General features: G+C 34.1%; 1 protein-coding gene and 1 pseudogene across 7 annotated transcripts; one reads left to right on the top strand and one right to left on the bottom strand.

Moving 5' to 3' along the window:
• Positions 1–3456: 3456 nt before the first annotated feature.
• On the bottom strand, positions 3457–8517 carry LOC105766831 (uncharacterized; annotated as a pseudogene).
• A 5689-nt stretch (positions 8518–14206) lies between these two features.
• On the top strand, positions 14207–17840 carry LOC105769086 (uncharacterized). Of its 7 annotated transcripts, none has more exons than XM_052631156.1 (8): positions 14209–14572; positions 15178–15444; positions 15551–15635; positions 15790–15881; positions 16021–16197; positions 16329–16427; positions 16496–16741; positions 17023–17840. In XM_052631156.1, exons 4-8 carry the CDS (start codon positions 15816–15818, stop codon positions 17320–17322), a joined length of 888 nt encoding a protein of 295 aa, XP_052487116.1. In that variant the 5' UTR covers positions 14209–14572; positions 15178–15444; positions 15551–15635; positions 15790–15815; the 3' UTR covers positions 17323–17840. The 7 variants fall into 7 exon arrangements, with proteins under 7 accessions (XP_012444955.1, XP_052487119.1, XP_012444947.1 ...); XM_052631155.1 differs by having other exon boundaries at positions 14209–14577; XM_052631158.1 differs by having other exon boundaries at positions 14209–15312; positions 15392–15444.
• Positions 17841–19137: the final 1297 nt, after the last annotated feature.

The following is a 19137-nucleotide window of genomic DNA, read 5'->3' as shown; positions in this document are numbered from 1 at the left end:
ATTGATAAGGGGTCGAATTTTATATAAAATATACATGTTGAGGGTCAGATTTATTATGAACAATGTATTTTTAAATTTAGGATAATCTTGATCATTAAAATTTAAAAAAATAAAATAAGTGAAATGCTCGTTTTGTATTAGATATTATAATTATTTAAGTTTATTTTTTATCTAATTAATATTTAAATACTATTTATATTTAAATATTACAGTTATTAAATTTTATTTTTACCAGTTTAATATTTAAATACTACTTTGTATTGCTTCAATCAGATTAAATTAAAAAATATTACTAAATTTATCATTAAAATTTATAAAATTTTATAAAAAAATCAAATTTAAATAAAAATTTAAAAAAACATTGGGAACCACAACTAAATACAAATTTATCTCTTTTTTTTAACATTAATTATAATATTAAAAAAAATTAAAAACTCAAACCGCCTAAAAGAGTTTACATAATTTGGGGGGTGCCTCCCCCTACTGGTATTTGCCTCTGACTCCACGTCGTGTGTTTTCTTTTGCAGAAGTGGTCATAAAATATTATTTTAATCCCATTTTACTTAAAATGGAGTAAAATACCAAAAAAAGTCCTATTTTTTAAAAAATTACCGAAATGGGCCCGTTATTTTATTATTTATTGGAATGGGCCATTTTACCCAAAATCGCGTCCACATCAGCGCGCTTTGCTTACGTGGACACAAATTGCGCCTACGAGGACGCGATTTTCTGACGGACGCGATTTGCTGACACGTCCCCTGACATCGCGCTGACGTGGACGCGATTTTGGAGAAAATGACCCATTCCGGTAAATAATAAAATATCGGGCCTATTTCAGTAAAATTTTAAAAAATAGGGCTTTTATGTGTAATTTATCCCTTTTTTTGGTATTTTGCCCCTAATAATATATATTAATGTATTACTGTAATATGTAGCTCAAATTATGTATTGTAGTTAATATTCATAATATTGATGCTCAAATTGTTAATCCGTCTATACTATTGTACTAATAATATATATTAATGTAATATTGAAGAGTTAATTGATTAAAAAATAAATGCAACAAGTACAAAAAGATTCAAAATTATTACCAACAAGATTTGAACAAAGGTACTAAGGGAAAAGAGCAAGCATCTTAACCAACTAAGCTAAACTAATCAATTGACATATTATAAAAATACCGTTATTATCTTAATTATATTACTTACGTTCTAATGATTTATCGGACCTATTCCATATACGTGTCAAATCAGAAAAAATAATACGACAATTCTGTAAAAAAATTCGGTGTTTACTTCAAATAAATAAGGAAAATAATGATTTGAATGTTTCAAAATTCAATTTTAAACCGGAAAAAATAAAAATTTAGAGGCAAAAAAGGATCTTTTTCGACGAAAACTGCAGCAAACCCCTTTGGCGGTTTGTCAGCGCGTAGATCTCGAAAAGTTATTCGAAATCAAAAAAAAAATTGTCTCATTCGGACAACCGAGCCAAAAGTTATGGCCTTTCAAATTTTTCAAGCTAAAAAACATAAATTGTTCATGAATTATTGCTTCCACGTCAGCAAATCGCGCTTACTTAGACGCGATTTGTTGCCACGTAAGTAATCGCGCTAACGTGGACGCAATTTGCCGACACATCCCCTGACATCGCGCTGACGTGGACGCGATTTCGGGGAAAATGACCCATTCCGGTAAATAATAAAATACCGGGCCCATTTCAGTAAATTTTTAAAAAATAAGGCTTTTATGTGTAATTTGCCCCTCAAAATGTAAGGCATTCAATAAAATACATGCCATGTGCCATGTTTTTATTGATTAATATTGTTGTGATTAAAATATGTCACAAGTTTTATCCTCTTTATAAAATTAGAATTTAATTATTGTAATTTTAATTTTAAGAATTTAGTTTTTTTTAATTTTAAAATTCAATTCAATTTGTTAACATTGTTAAAATTATATTGCTAAATTTAAGTTCATTATAATGTTCTTTTTAGTTATATGACTACCAAATGATTTTTCTTTATATATATATTTTAAACAATAAGTTAACAAATTTAGCAAAAAAGAACAGTGTTAACAATTAAACTATAAGGAATTTTATTTGGTATATTAACATGAAATCTTTGAAGTTTATATTGGAAGATAGAAAATTACCATATGTACTATTTTTCTATTTTTTTATTATATGATACGTATCTTCAGTTTAATATTGTGAAATTTTAAGTACTCTTTACGTGCATACGCATGCACGCTTATTTAGATAATGTGGATTAAGATAATATTTAGATTTGTACATTCTTTTACTATCTACAATGAATTCAGAACGAAACCAAGTATTAATTCTTAGTTGTCCATTATTTGGATCTGCTTTATGTTTTGTACATAACAATCTTAAATATGTAATTCATTATCCACTTCACTTTTTCCTTTATTTTATTTAAATATAAATAATCGAATTCAAAATTTAAAACAAGTTTGCAAGTTGACATTCCTTTTTTTTTATTATAAATATATATATAAATATATATATATATATATAAAAGTTACAAGACCTGCTGCGGTCGCCAGTCGCCACCTATAATCCGTTATAAATCATTGATGATAAATCTTTTATTCTTCTTAATTAGATTAAAAATTGATTAATATAATATTTGGTATATTAGATTGATTTCAATGTTTAATTTAGTATTTAAATTCTTTTTTGTCCTAATTTAATACTTAAGTTGACTTCAATAGTTAATTTAGTATCTAAGTTTTTCCAATTTGATATTTGAGTTTTATTTTTGTCTAAATTAAGTACCTAAATTTGGCTTCAATGTTCAATTTGGTACCTGACTTTTTTGTTCCAATTAAGCATCATGCTGTTTTTACTAGAGCACACATGTCAAATATCCATTAAGCCACATGATGCCATTTGGTTTAAGTACCAAATTGAATATTGAAACCAAACTTAGGTACCAAATGGGATAAGGGATAAAAATGTCAGATACCAAATTGAATGTTGAAACTAAATTCAGGTATCAAATTATATATATTAACCAGAAAAGTGATCTTGAACTCGGCATTGAGCCCAAATCAGAGGCCCATTCTAGATCAATGTGTACTGCTTTCGGGTTAGCTTTGAACTCTCTGGTTTTTGCCGCGCCGAGGATATAAACAAGAAGCAAAAGAAATGAAAGGTTTGAATTTACCGCTCCGAGTCCAACTTTCGTTGATTCTTAAAAAATTACATTAAAGTTGAAGTTTGGAGCAGAAGATTGATCTTCCATTTTCGTCCTTCAAAAAACTAGTTCAAGATCAGGTAAACGTCACCCTTTTTTGTTCATCTACGCCGTTTTTCCCTTTGATTTTGCTCCCTATATTATCTGAACTTTTTTACTATCTTTTTCTTTTTTCTTGTTTATACTTAATAATGCGCGTTCAGTAATAAAATCTGCCTTAGAATCCATAGAGAAATGGATAAAACTGCAATTAATCATTAATTTACAAGCAAACAATTGAAAATTTGGAATTCTGCAAATAATAATCACAATATTTATGTACCTAAGTGGAAAAAAGAAGCTATGGAGACGTAGAAGGTTTATCGCATACAAACAGAAATGTTAAACCAATTTGCTTAAATAATTTGGATTTTCTGGGAGAATATTACAGTTAAACTGAAACACTTACGCCTGTGAAAATATCTCTGGTCATCTCACCTAGGAGTCCATTAAGCACATACTTCTCCGCATCCCTTACAACATCATCTTTCTCAAGAAATGCAAACATCATGCTGTTCCGACCCTTGTCCCACATACAATTCAGATGAGGTTCCTTGTTGTTCACATCGGCTTCAAGCATTTTTGGTAGATAGTCTTCGAAGGGGGAATTTTCTCTTCGGCCCCTTCGGTATAATTTCAACTTATCGATGTCTTCACTCATTTGCTTGACCAATTCATCCAAAGTTTTCTCCTTGTTTGGAATGATGGTTACCTTTAGAAATGGGTGAACACTTAGCTCCTGTCTTATTCCTTTACTCTTCATTACTTCGTAGCCACAGTCTAAAACGAGCTTGCTCTCTTGTCCTGATGGTTGTGACTGTTTGTATGAAGAATGTTGAGTTTGAAAAGTGCTTCTGCCGTGTTCATAAATAGTCCACTTTTCGTAAGTATCTCATTTGGGTGATTTTCACTCTCTGTCAGTGGCTCTGGCATCTCTGAAGCACAAGTTCTTTGATACTGCGACTGGGGGGTGCAAGGGATTTCTCTACTCTCTTCACGAGTTCCTGAAATGCGATGAACTTTAGCAGATAATCTTCTTCCTTCCTCCCTTCCCAAACCACCCACCCAGCCCGAAACATTAAAAGAAGCATCTGATGCTGCCACTACTATGGACTTAATTGTTAGAAAGATTGGAAGTAAATTAAGGTTTTCTCAAGAGAGCTGGATAATATAGATATAGTCAACCTTTTATGATTCAGTCTCCATATATAATAAAACAGGGCACCTTATGCATGGTCATCTATACGTGCTTGTCTCATTGGGCGTGCTAATGAGCATCTATCTCAAAATCATAGAAATTGGTCTAAGCTAATGTTCATAGTCCTTTTTAGTTAAATAAAAGCATTTCATAAAATAATAATGGATAAAGGTCATCTTTTGAAAATGTGAAAATAGGCATTGGGTTCAAATTGTACTTACCATGTAGTGGTTCAGATATGTTGTTCTTAAACTTGAGCTCTTCGGCTTTGCCAAAATCAGGTTCTTGATCTTGCTGTTCTTTTGTAACCAATGGCACTGAATTTTGACACTGCATGAGACGAAGAGAGTTATTTTGGCTCCACCAATAAGTACAAAAGTGGCTTCATCTGATGATTGGTTAAGGGATCTTACATTCTCTCTCCAAGCCAAAGCTTGTAGCTCATTTAGGCTTTGGCATCCATCTTCTAGAGGACTGCACAAAATAGAATTTTTCTGTGCTTCTACACTTGACTTATTGGATCTAATGATCTGTGGTTCCACTTCTTCAAATCTGCTGGTTTTCATTTGATCTGCTTCGCTTGAGATAGCAAGTTTCTCCTGCCTTGCCTTTTCCATATCTTGTGAAATGGAACTCCCATGTTTATACACATTTATGGTTCTTGCCTTCATTGTTGTTTGCCCTTGAACAGGTTTCTCATCCACAGCAAACAGGTTTTGATCTTTTGCAGATTCAGATTCGATAACTCCTTGAGTGTAATGCTGACCAGAGTTTCTGTCTAATGAACCTTTAATTTTTGAACTGCCAGCCCTGGCTAGGTTTTGGCGGTGCCTGCCACCTGGAAATCCATTTAATTTTGTTACATCAATATGTTTGCTGGGGCCTTTCCTACTAGTTTCTGCTTGTTTCATTTGTGGCTGCTTCTTTTGCAAATTGGTTGCACCTGACATTGGTTTGGAGAATAGTTCATTTCCCTTTTGTTTCTTCCTCTGCAATTTCTGTTCAGTACTTTGTTCTTCCTTCAGTTCTGACTGTTGCTTTTTGCCACGAAGCTCTGATTTTTGGAGCATTTGCACCCCTTGAAATCCATGGTTACTTTGCAGCTTTTGTTGATTGCCTAGGAGAAGCTTGTTAGCATGTCTGCTTTCCCTTTGAGGTATGCATTCGCTATATTCTGGTTTCTCTTGCAATGTAAGTGCAAATTCTGATGTTTTATGCACATGTGGTATCATGTGCTGCATCCCATCCTTGAGAATGAGAACTGGTTTCTTTATGTCAATTCTTTCAATGCCCTTCTTTTCCCTGTACTTTATACTATTCTGTTCGCTCTCCTTTTCCTGGATTTCCTTTCTATTTCCAGAGTTAAGGTTCAAGTGGTTAATGTCACCTTGTTGTTTGTCTACCTTGATCAAGGCTTTTCTCAAGCTCGTCACTGGTTTTATGTCTTTGAAGTTCTTTTGTGGTGGTAATTTGTCATGAGCAGCAACTCTTGTGCTGCCATTTCTAGTTGTCAAAGTTTTTCCAGCTTGTGCTGTAACTTTGTCCTGAGTCAATGGAGTCTTGCTGGCTGTTGTTGCCTTTTCTTTTATTGGTGGGAGACGATGAGCCAGCGCTGCAGAATCTTTTGTTCCTTGTTCAGCCTTCTTGGTATCCTTTGCTGGTGTCTTTGTAACCACTCCTACTACCTTTTGATTTCACGCCACCTTTGTGGTGACCTTTGAATCTATGTTTCTGGGATTTTCATCAAGCCCCATCAGTTTCGCGATTACATTTGAAATTCTTGACTTTCCTTGTTTGAAGTGCACTGAACTGGAGGGGCTTTGTTCTGAGAACGCAGTGTTAGATTTGGTGTCTGGAACATAGCTAACTGATCGCTTGTGAGAATGTGAATTTGAGGAAGCTAGAACATCATTCTTATGTTTGGAATCACTAACATCTGAAGAGTAGGTAAGAGCTGCCAGCCTCAGCCTGAGATCAGTCCTTGCAACTCCTTGAATGTCATTATAATTCGAAAATCTTGGCCTTCCCAATTGCATTTGATCAACTATTTTGACAGTGTTCTCATCATCATCTTCATCCTCCTCTAGCAATGTTATCCGACTTTTTCTCTGTGGCCTTATCATGTACTCTGAATCCTCCTGCAGTTTTACAAGCATCCCTAGAGATTCCTCTAAATCCCTTGCTCCTTTTAATAGTTCCCTTCCAATTTCTATCAAATATCTGTCAAAGTTGAGTCTATTAGAGCAGGCTTTGAGGATCTGGTTCAACTTTTGTACACCCCTTGATATTTCTTCAATATGGAGATGTGAGAGAGTAGGTAGTTGGCTTCTTGAAGGTTGATGACTATCACACTACTGTTTCTTCTTTCCATCTTTCTGTGACCCATCTGTTTCCTACCCATGCTATGAAGAAACTGAAAATTGAACTTTTGCCCGAAGACTCTGCTCTTAGCTTTCCTCCATTTTCAATTGCAAAAGCCAGGGCCATTGACAGATTTCCTATTTGTTCTGACTTCTGGCCTCTACCAAAAGGAACAATTTGATTCTATACCTTCTCAGTGGTGTCTTCCTGCCTCCACTAGCCATCTTTTGTGTGCTTCCAACTCTAAAACCAGTCTGCATGAAGCCAAACATTTTAACGAAATGAAATAATTAATATGATGCAGGAACCGATCACTACTCTTGATCTTTGGAAACTTATTGTTTTCAGTGTCTTTGATTCCCTGGATGATTTATAGGCTGTCTTGGAGTAAGCATATGCATCTGCTCAAGTGCAACAAAAGGAACAAAGCAAATTTTGCATTTCTGTTGCTTATTGATGGGTTTTGCTAGCCAACTAAAGCTCCATTATCATGAGTCTAGTCTTTATATTCTCATGTGAAATAAACTGTTTTCTCATCTCTTAAGTTTTATTTACATTCAATGTTTTTCGAGCATGGTCTTCTAAATATTAGTCTGGATTCTGGAAGCGGGTAGGAGAGGAGCAATTATGCTGAATACAACCTATACCAGACAAAACTTGATTCCGTTTAAAGAAAAAGTGCAAAAGATTCCTCCCTCTCTTAGCTTCTTCAATCAATGTCTCCAAGAGCAAAGAATTATTGCTTAATCACGAGGCTGGTTTTGTTAGGTAAGGGAATACAATTAACAATATGTATTTCCATATGGGAAAGAAAACAAAGAATAGTGGTTAATGCTCAAATTATGCATTTCATCAACCGCATGTGTTTGATTTGCATATTTGAATGATCGTTTTCTCATTAGCATTAATTAGCTTTGAAATGTGCATAAGTAATGCCTCCAGTTTTTCTAATGTCTAGAAGAAATTGAAAAAGAATCATGACCCACAAGATTTTTTTTTGCAGGGTTTTAACTGATTTGTTGAAGGATGTTGTAAACTTGTTATTTAATACATGTTCCACTACGGGTGCTTATTGCGTAGGTTTCAGGAAAATGCTCACCTGCAACCATTGGATTTGTACCCTTTGAGCTCTGAGAGGCAGCCATCCGTTCCTTCCGCAACCGAAGGTCATCTAACAGCTTCTGTGCAAAATCCGATATCTTAGCCATGTTGGTACTCTCAACAAGGTACCTTCAACTCTCAACATAGGATTTCTTTATTTTGTGTTTTTCCCACTACAGAAAAGTGGTGGGAACTAGGAACAGGAATGCTTTTTTTGTTTTGTTTCCTTTTCTAGTTGGAAAGTTTGTTTCAAAGTTGGGTGAGTTGGGAAGGTCTAGCCTCGTAGTCAATCAAAATGGAGGTTGAAAATGTATCTTAGATGGGCAAACGTGAATGTTAGCTCTCCTTTTTCTTTCTAGATGTTCTCTATAACTATCACGAGTATCCCCGACTCTGATTATGATTATGATTATAATACAAGCAAATGACAGAAAGTTTCACTCAAAGGGCTTCCATCCCAAGGGCTTCTTTATTGTCATCTTCTTCTTTTTAATATTCTCAGTCCATCTTCATTCCCTTTAGCGACGTGAAACGCCTTTGCATCAAACTGATGCTCAATAAGCAGCATCGCCCATAGCCATGGGCACATGACATTACGGGAAGGCTAAAAAGGAACTTCGGAATTTTAAAGGGAAAAGAAAGGTATCTATCTTGCCACTCTTTCACACTATCTTTATTGGTTCTTTGGTATCCGAAATCATAAAAGTTGTGCACTCTACAATGAAGCAGTCGATTTGGTTCTTATTTTGTAGTTAGATAAGAATGGCAGGCTTTTGAAAAGGTGATGTTGAGAATGAGAGTGAGCGGGTGTGCTAATAGGAGCAGTCTTTTGGAGCTTTAAACTGACCCCACCATTATCAAAGAAGCAAGAAATGGGTGAAAGGCCATCAAGTATTGAATGATAAGTTTCAGTTAAAGAGAACGGTCTTCTCAGGCTACAAATTGATTGGTTTTTTTAAATTTTCTAATGTTGTGTTGTATGTAAATTTAGGCCTTTAAGTATTGTTTAATGATAATTTTTCTTATAAATTTGGAATTATATGAGTAAAAAGAGAGTAAATTATAATGTTAAATTGAAAAAAATATAGGTAAAACAATTGTAGTAATTATAATAATAGTTGATGATAGACAGAAAAATATTTAAATTAAATAATATTTTTAATAATAGTGATTAAAAACAATTATTTGAAATTTAATTTTCTTTTAAAACAAACTTACAAAACATTTTTCATGTGCAATAGATAAAAAAAGGATTAATTTTAAGCGCTTGTTTTACATAATATAAATTTATAAAAAAAATACCATATTATGTCATATCAATTAGTTTAATCATTAATCATTCTTTAATGCCATTTCTTGAAGAAACATGATTTTAATTCTTCATTTTTTATAATTCTCTTATTAATACTAAAATCTTCATTTGTTACGGTAATTTTTCTTAAATGCTACTTAATTGAATATACCTAATTACATGGTGCTATTTATAAAGTTAAACTTGAATTTTAATTAGTATATAACTTTAATATTAATTGAATGATAATTAATATGCTTAAAGTTATATTCGAATAATAATTCTATTTTACATTAATAACCACATTTTAAAAAAATATTGTCCGATAGGGTACTACCTTCCTTGCCGTTAGTTAATATAAAAAGTAAACTACCAAGGAGAATCCTACACGATCAAAATAAGGTCTTCAGTAATATACAAGTTAAATTAGAAAGTAAAGCCTAGTGCATTGACACATTTATTTCCTTCTTAAAGGATATATTTAAGTGTGAAAAAAGTTAATATTAAATTTATAAACTCTCACTTAAAATCCAAAGTTAAACCTCAACATTATGTCGATAAGTTTCAATTATCCAAGATCAGTTAGAAGGAACCATGACTCACTTTTTTTAGAGCTTTGGATTGAAGAATAATTAGTATAAATTTAAGTGGGTACAACTACAAGGTGGTTTCCAAAACAGTAAATGCTAGAGAAAGATAAAGAGACTCTTGCCGTTGATCTATTAAATTATGAAATGACCCTTAAACCCCATTAAAGCCCAGCATCCAGAACCTTCTTTCACTAACAAACAAGCGCTGTTCGCGCCTTCTTTGCCCTTTCTCCTCTACTAACCATAATTCCCTAAGAAAAATGTTTCACTCGAATCCAACCGTTGATCTTGTCAACCACAGAACAATCAAATCCGTCGGATAATCCTATTTTCGTTCCAAAAATATCTGCCCCCCCCCCCCCTCTATTTAACACTTTTCTGACGCGCCTCGTTCTACATATCCGCCTCTCTCTCATTGCCGTTTCTTTCAACTCAATCGAAATCTTCAGGTTGTTTGACGAGCGCTTTGTTTTATTCTATCATGGCTTTTCACTGTTTGGTTGGAGTCCACGATTCCCACTTGTTTTTCTCTCACACGATTACAAGAATCGGTTTCTTCTCAGATATCTATTGAGGTAAGTCGATTAATAATTTTCTGTAATTGGTTACTAGCTCGCTTGTTTAGTTTTCATAGATGTTCTAAGCTAGAATTTCGAGCTAATCTTTCTTTTGAAGGTTTCAATAGCTGATGTGTCTGGGTTTAAGTCTATTCTTATCTAAAGAGCCCTATTTATCGTGTTATCGAACTTGGATATCTGCCTTTGGATCTTTGTCTAAGCGTGAGGTGTTAAGCTTGAATCCTTATTTTCTTTGCCTATGTTTTGATTTCTTAATTGCTTACTCTGGTTCTTTGGTGTTTTCAGATCTGGATACATTGTCCAGATTCGGTTTTAAGGTTGGGGAATTGATTTGCTGATTTTGGTGCTTGATGCGATCTGTTTGTTGCTGCTTTGGTGATCGACGACGTATGTGGGGTGAATGCATTTGGAGCAAGAACAGTTTGCAAAAGGGTTTGCGGATGTTTGTTAGGTTTTGAATTATTCCTTGATTTAACTTTGGTCTGTTTTACCAATCTCAGTATTGTAGATTGATGAGGTAGTCTTTGTTTTGTTATATGGAACTCCTTTTGTAGTCTTATTAGGCTGTAGTTGCTATTAGAGTCGAAGGATCGAGAGTGTGAAATTAACATAAGAGGTGAAAATTTTGAGGGAAAAGAAACAGTGATTGATTTTGGTGTTATCAGACCTTTGCCATGACAGGCGCGCTTGCATGGCAGCTCATAAACCCTAATAAAATTTGAATTTTCTTTGTTTTTAAGGGGGGGAGATGGCACGGGATATATAAAATTTTATTTTCCCCCGGCTCTCCCCCCTTTGTGTCTTGGCTTTATTGTCTCTTCTAATTTTCTCCTGCATCTCCGGTTGCCTATTTGTGATCCGTTCTTTTATGTAAATCCATGCATTACGGCTCACAATTGAAGCATGCCCATTTGATAGACTGCAATTGCAACTGCAACGAAGAAGGTACATTCCTTCATTTCAATTTTAACCCAAAATGTTCAATGCTATTTATACACTATTTTAATAACATCATCCCCCATGTCATTCCTGGTTTTGAGTTGATACCGACTTTTAATTATTACCCTTTTACATCTCTATATAGACGATAGTTGTGTTTATCTCACTGCTACGCTTTTCACCAAAATTATACCGCATGTCCTTCCTGGTTCTCGTTTTATTAATATCTCTATGCGATAGTTGTGTTTATATCAGTGCTATGCTGTTCATACTTTCAAATGTTCTTATTTATATATGATTGTAAATTGAAGTTAAATAAATGCCCCTGTGAATTGTGGTGATGTAATCAGTATAGATGCTACTTCAGCATGTAGTTACTACCTTTTGATTGAACATGAACTTAAAGTGAATGTTTTTTATTATAACCCATGGGTGTTAGTCCTCTACTGTCTAGAATTCTCAGTATTTTGTTGTAAGAGAAGTGGCATTGGTCCATTGTAAATTGTTAGGAAGACTGGGTCTTCTTATTTTAGCATTCCTGGTTATGGATCAATATATTAGTTTATAAGTTGTATGCTTCATTGATCCAACTAATGGCTTCCTCTGCAATCGAGGCTGTGGCAACTTTATATTGATGGTGAAGCAGTTTAGAGGTTTTTAGATTCTCCTGCTTCCTAATCCCCTTTGGAAGGTGAGCAACTTCTTGGATCTTTATTTTTGTTTTACATTAGCTATCTGTTGATGGCATATGTATTAACTTGTTGAGTTGACTATGAGATAGACTCAGCAAGCTCATTTCCAGAGGAAAAGAAGCTTGCTCCAAATATTGTTAATTTGGTGAATCCTTTTTTGATATCTAGTCCACAACTCTACATCATTAGAAGCATCAAACCATACGACTTGAATAAACCTTTTCTAAAAAGGTTCTTTTGATATCTTGGTTCACTTTTGAACTTCAAAGACACTGGTAATATGTACAAGTCTGTTTCCTCTTGTGTTTTTTATGTTTTAAGTTTCACGATTTGTCTAATCATTTTGGGGACTTAGCATGACATTTTCGGACAATATAACTTTAGGATTGCTGACGGCAAAAAACTTCGGCAGTGTTAACACCAATGCTATATGTAACCAAAGTTCATCCTACACTGCAGTCAGACATGGAAATCGACAGGTTTGTAATAATGTTCTTTTGAGTTTTCTGGAACTTCTCCATCTTTTACTCCAATTTCAACTTATAAGTACTATTTTGTTTTGTTCTTTTTGTTGTAGACTGATATTCTTTAATGCTGCCTTTATTAAAGTTGGCATTGAAGTCATCGACATAACTGTATTTTCTTTATCCCATTTGTTATTTTTCGTTTGTTATGATAAAATGGTGGTAAGGGCGAAAAAAACTTGATAAGAAAGGACCATTTTACTTATAATTTGTGGAATGGCTTAAGTTTCAACTTGTTTGTTGGTAGGTTGTCCAGTGGCTTATTGTATGCAAGACTTGTTTGTATTGGTTTAAGTCTGGTGTAGGCTGAAAGGCTCAATTTTTGGGGCCTTATATTTAACTAACTTACATGCCTTATGGGCTATTAGGTGTTGTAGGAATTCGGCCGTACATCCGTCCTCCTTAATATGGATCCATAAGCTCAAAATCGGCAGAGCGCTCAAACATTGTTGTTTGGGAGGCTGGTGGTTCGAATCCACCTGGATCCTTAATTTCTTATGGTTTTAATTCCAACTTTTGATGAGAAATATACATGCAAAAATAATCGATTGATCTAAAAATAACAAAATAAAGACGAAATCAGGTTTATCTTTTCGTCAAACCGCATGATTTTTGAATAAATGTTTTTTGTTTCAACACAATAACATGCTGTTTTAATAAATTGTGTCCAACAAACAAAAATGTAGGGGTGAATGTGAAGAAACTTGGAATTAATTGAGTTCACTAGAATTTTAATTTAATTTTAATTTAATTTGATATTTTTTGAATAAAGTCGAGTGAAATAAAATTAGAGTTGAATTGAGTGAAATTATTTGAGTTAATTTAAAAATTTAAAAATTTAAAAATGTCAAATTAAAATCTTATTACAATATGACTGATTCTATGTTCAATAGGTGAAATAAAATTCGAGTTGATTTTTTTTTGTAATTTTGGTTGAGAGAGACCTATTTACTCATAATCAAACAGATATTTACTCTAATCTATTATTTATCTGGCATGGGCTACATGAGCCCCTAATAGTTTACCGGATAAATTGATAAGCCAGGCATCCAAGCCAAATCGGTGGTTTTTTGGTCACGACCGGCTAAAGTTAAATTTCTATTAAAGAGCGTTTCTACGGGGTAGAACCTTCTCAGGGAACATAAGGTTTTCATGAGGCTGATCTTGAGCCGCCATCCAAGCACGAATACCTTCGTTTAAAAGAATATTTTTAGGGTAGAAAGTCTCGAATTTAGAATTTAAGTAATTCGAGTTGTTTGTATTATAAAATTAAACTCGACTCAAACTCTAAACTTATTATTATTTTTTCAAATCAAAATCTATTATAAGAACAATAGGTTATGGTAAAATTTAAAACGTTATCTCTAATTTTAATGCTTCACGTTTATCATTTGAGCTCTGAGAGAAGTAATACGATTGCAAAGCGACATTGGTACTTCTGGAATGGCGTGGAAAATCTAAGGCCAAGGACAAGCAGAAAAAATCCATAAAGAAGAAAAAGAGAAGCTTGCACGGATGAATTGACAGGCCACGTGTTTATGGAGACTTTTCCTTTTGGAAAGCCATTAGTCTAGTCTGTGGCGGCCGACTATCCATTTTCAATCCCGATTTGCTGTTTCCATTGTATTTATTTTCCACTCTTGCTTTCCATTCTGTCCACTATGTAATAATGGTTGACATTGTTTCCCTTTATGTCTGAATCATGTCCTTTTTTACTGAAAAGCTTAATGCCTTAGTTATGCTATTTCCCACAAAACGACGACAAAATGTGGCCGTAGCACTTTCTCAACACCCGAAAAGAAAGAAGCTAAAGCCATAAAAGTTGGCTAATCAAGATCCGATCATTTAAACTTTTAACTTTCAATCTTCCTGTTGGATTAGCTACCTACTCGTGTTTTAGAAGCCCATGCCACTTCTTGATCAAACATCCACCCGTCTCTTTTTCCTTTCCCTTTCTCTCTATAGCAGAACAGAGTCTTTGCCCTGTTTCTTTTCACAGGCCACTACTGAAGCACAGCTATTGGGTTTTCTTTTTTGTTAGGTTTTCTCCCCCGCATATTTGACTGCGTTTTTTTCTTTGTATTCATTGATCTATATTTCATTTCCTTTCTCTTTCGATATTTACATTTTTTAATAACGCAGAAGATTTTCTGGGTTATTATTTGTTGGAGTTAACTCTTACATGTTTTCTATTACAAAAATAAAGCTTTTATTATGTTGATGGAACAAGCACTAGGCTTTGGCCAAACTAGTTGAACTACTACTGGGGAGTGAGTAAAGACTAGGACAAGCCAAGCGTTTATTGTTACTAGTTAGGACGGTGTAAAAGGCATCATCTTTTCCTCCCTCCTTTATGACGTGTGGGCGTTATGGAATAAAGAATCTTATACTTATTTTCTTCCATTTAAATTAAAACTCAGTTGCTATTCCGTTTTATGAGATCAGAATTCATCAGATGTTATTCTGTCTTCTTCTGAAAGTTTGTAGCAGTTTGTTGAATCATGCTTCTTCCGTTGATTTAACTTTGTAAATTGCGTGAACAAGTCTAAACCTTTACTGCTTTTTATACGAATGCAAGTTAACTCTCGAGGAATCGATCCATAAGGAAAAGGCTAGTTAATGGTGATTTTGATGTCAACAGATCTGATGGAATAAAATGAAACCTGGTGGGTGGGTCTTCTCAGGCGTGGTGTCCCAGGCCTCATCCGTGCATGTGATTTTGCAGCACTATCTTCTGTTCCCCTAATTTTTTTTCCATTATAGCATCTAATACCAGGTCCAGGCACTTCGCAATGTTCATCTCATGTCAATGACATTGCTGCAGCTGTAATTCACTGCTGATTCTTGTGATCCAGGCATGCATGCTCTGTTAGCGGCTTGACTTGCAGTCTTGAAGGTGTTATCTTTGGTAAAGTTTGCTTTCTTTTTTTACTTTATTGTGGGTGAATATTACAATGAAGTTATTGATTTCTTGCTCTGTTTTTTTTTTTTTTTTTTTATGTGTTCCTTCTTAGACTGTAACTGTCTGGTTATTTTTGGGTGGGGAGGAACTGGAAGCATATTTTCTCTGCAAATTTCTTTCACTGCTAAGTTGAATAGGTTAATTTCTTCTTTCTCAAATATTTTATTATTATTATTATTATTATTATTATTATTATTATTTACTTTGGAAAGCAGATTACCAGCCATTTCAGTTGATTAATTCCGAATAATAGGTCCCAAATCTTACGCAACGTAATGCTGGTTGACCTAGGTTGTTAGATTCTAGTATTAGTCACAATGTTTAGTAGATGGAGCAGTTCACATCACAACAAGGAGAATGATTCTTTGCAGCAAGAATCCAAGGTAATAAAGTTGGACCAATTAGTGAGTTATTTAATTTATGGGAAAACCTTTGAGCTGTCTACTCAAAATTTTTTTACTCAGTCTTTAGATTGTGCTTACTAGTTGGTTAATAGTTGCTGTAATGCGGAAATACAATCAGATCAAGGAGCTTCGAGCTGCAATCGGACCACTGTCTGGTCGAAGTTTGAAATATTGTACTGATGCCTGCTTGAGGAGATACTTGGAGGCAAGAAACTGGAATGCTGATAAATCGAAGAAAATGCTGGAAGAGACCCTAAAATGGAGATCCACCTATAAGCCTGAGGAAATACGTTGGGTAAGCTATTATGTTCAATGTTCATAAAGAGAGTTAAATATTGGTGAATGGTGATTGACTGATATAATAGTAATGAATAGCTCGTGTTTAAGAATATATTTTGCCTAACCGAATTTGATGTTTGGTTGCAGCACAAAGTTGCAGTGGAAGGCGAGACTGGAAAAGTATACAGGGCAAGCTTTCATGACCGACATGGTAGAACAGTTCTTATACTGCGACCAGGAAAGCAGGTAATAGGTTTAAACTTGAACGAAAACCAAAAACACTTTAGTTACTAACATGGACAGAAATGTTGCAGAACACCACATCGTTGGACAATCAGCTTCGCCATTTGGTGTATCTGATAGAGAATGCAATCCTAAACCTTCCAGAGACCCAAGAACAGATGGCATGGTTGATAGACTTTACTGGGTGGACATTGAGCACGAGCGTGCCCATCAAGTCGGCTCGCGACACTATTAATCTATTACAAAACCACTACCCCGAGAGGTTGGTTATAGCATTTCTCTACAATCCCCCAAGAATTTTTGAAGCATTCTGGAAGGTTTGAGTTCTGTCCACTTAACAACTTTCCTTTTCGTATTTTTGTGTATGTTAGAGGATGCCAAGGTTGAACCCTATTTTTTGAAAACTAAAACTCCAGCGTTCTCCCTTTAATGTCTTTGGACATTACTATTTATGCTTAGTCATGTTTAATAATTGCTTAAACCAAGGTTTGTGAAGCTAAATGAGATGATATTGATGCATTGCACTATAAATTGCAGCTCATACTGATTGATCTATTCACAAATAGTAATCAACTTGCTTTGCTTTCGTTTTTTGCAGATTGTTAAGTACTTCATGGATGCAAAAACCTTCCAAAAGGTGAAGTTTGTGTACCCTAAGAATACAGAGAGCGTGGAGCTGATGAGATCGTATTTTGACGAGGAAAATCTACCGACCGAATTTGGAGGAAAGGCTGTATTGGAGTACAACCATGAAGAATTCTCGAAACAGATGAACCAGGATGATATCAAGTCTGCCAATTTGTGGGGATTTGATGATAAACTCCAATGTATTGGCAACGGGCACTCTGGATCCGATGTTGCTCCAGAGCCAGTCTGCCTTGCACCATCAGCCAGTTGATCTACCTGCCTTATGCCAATTATGTAGGAATAAAATTCATATATACATATCTATATTGTCTATGCAACTGAAGAGTGAGCTGCAGGTAGGAAGCAGTGAAATGTCCTTTTTGACTAACAGGGGCTACCCCTGCGAGTGATGCATGGGGATTATTTTCTGTCATTCCCCCGATGATGTACGGTACCTGCCACCGCCTTTACCCTCCTATATCTAGTAAAGAGAAACATGCATGTGAGATGCCTACAAGGAAGTTGCCAAATCCAAACCTAACACGTAAAACATAGTAAGATTTTGTGAATTTGATTCTTTCCCAAAAAAGCATGAAATTCTGCTACAAGAAGAAAAACGAGCCACTACAAAGTAAGCCCACAGCAGGTTGGAGATGCAAATAAGCTTTGATGGCTGAAGTTTAGGGTCTAAAAGGAATCAAGGTTTGAGCCTTGAGGCTCATCCATGAAATTCAGTTCAGTGTGATTTATGATAGTACTTGAATTTGATAATGATGTCTTGAAAAATAACTCGGCGGTGCAACGTTTTCAATGGGCGAGCTCATAATTGCATATGTAGTAGGACAATTTTCATTTTCACCCGTCTTTAATTAAATTAATAATAAGTAGAAAAATAAACAAATACATATGTATTTTTTATAATTAAAAGTGATTTTATTCATTTTACAGTTTCAGTCTAATCTTATCCGGGTTGGAGGTAAACCCTTCAGACAATGTCAAATTTAAGATTTAAACCTAATCCAAATGTTTTCCCAAAATAAATATTTTAGAGCTCTTTTATAAAAATATATTTTTTAGTTAATTTAAATTAATGATCTAAATAATAATTAAAAGAGTCTAATTTTTGTATATCATTTAAAGTGAGAAATATTATAAAAGAAATCTTTTTTTTTTACTTAATTGACTGGATTTATAAAAAGAGTCACCCTAGGTCATTTAGCACAAGAATCTTAGAAGGTTTCTGAAGAACGTCGCATAATCAGTTACGAAGAAAATTGTTCAATCGACCAAAAAACTTTTGTTCAATTGAAAAAATAGGGACTAAACCTCAATCCTATTTAATCGACAAAAAAGAGATTAAACTCGATTTTAAAATCAAGTTTAGAAGGCCTTTGAAATATCAAATTATAACAAAAGAATAAAAAATTTATTCTTCAAGATCAAGTCTAAAAAGTCGTTGAAGCAAAGTCATCTATGCAACATCAAATCTTAAAAACGCCTGGATCCAAACTCTCTCCATACTTGATCAAGCCCTGACAACCTTTTAAGTAGACTTCTTTAATTCAATATCAAGTCTAAAAGACATTTGAATGTAAATTAAATCAAATTCTCAAACAAGTATCACTCTAATCTCAAGTCTCGATGACTCTTAAATAAAATTAAATCTAAATGACTTTTAAATGGAAATTTCGTTAAAAGAAAATTAGTTCTAAGTTTTAAAATATGATTTGAAATTAATAATATATGTGAAAGTAAATCCAAGGCATGCTCTACCCAAATCCAATATTTTGTGTTGAATTATTGAGAAATATAGGCTTCAATTTCAATTCAATGTATAACAATTAACAACCTCTACCGATCGGGAAATCTCTTTTAGTTTTAATATCTTATTAGGAAAAGCATATTTTTATACGCTTAAATTATAAAATGCTATTTAAATTGGCTTTTATTTTTAAAACTGGTTTTATTCTTTTTATTTTAAAAAAAATTTAACCAATCATACGACAGTTTTAAATTAAAATTAAATTAAAAGAATTAAACTAACAGTTGAGATAATTTAGGTGACGGAGTATGATTTAGATCCTAA

Source organism: Gossypium raimondii, chromosome 5 (genome assembly GCF_025698545.1).
Source record: "Gossypium raimondii isolate GPD5lz chromosome 5, ASM2569854v1, whole genome shotgun sequence".
Lineage (NCBI taxonomy): Eukaryota > Viridiplantae > Streptophyta > Magnoliopsida > Malvales > Malvaceae > Gossypium > Gossypium raimondii.
The sequence above is the reverse complement of the archived record's forward strand: the minus strand, read 5'-3'. Positions and strand labels throughout refer to the sequence as shown.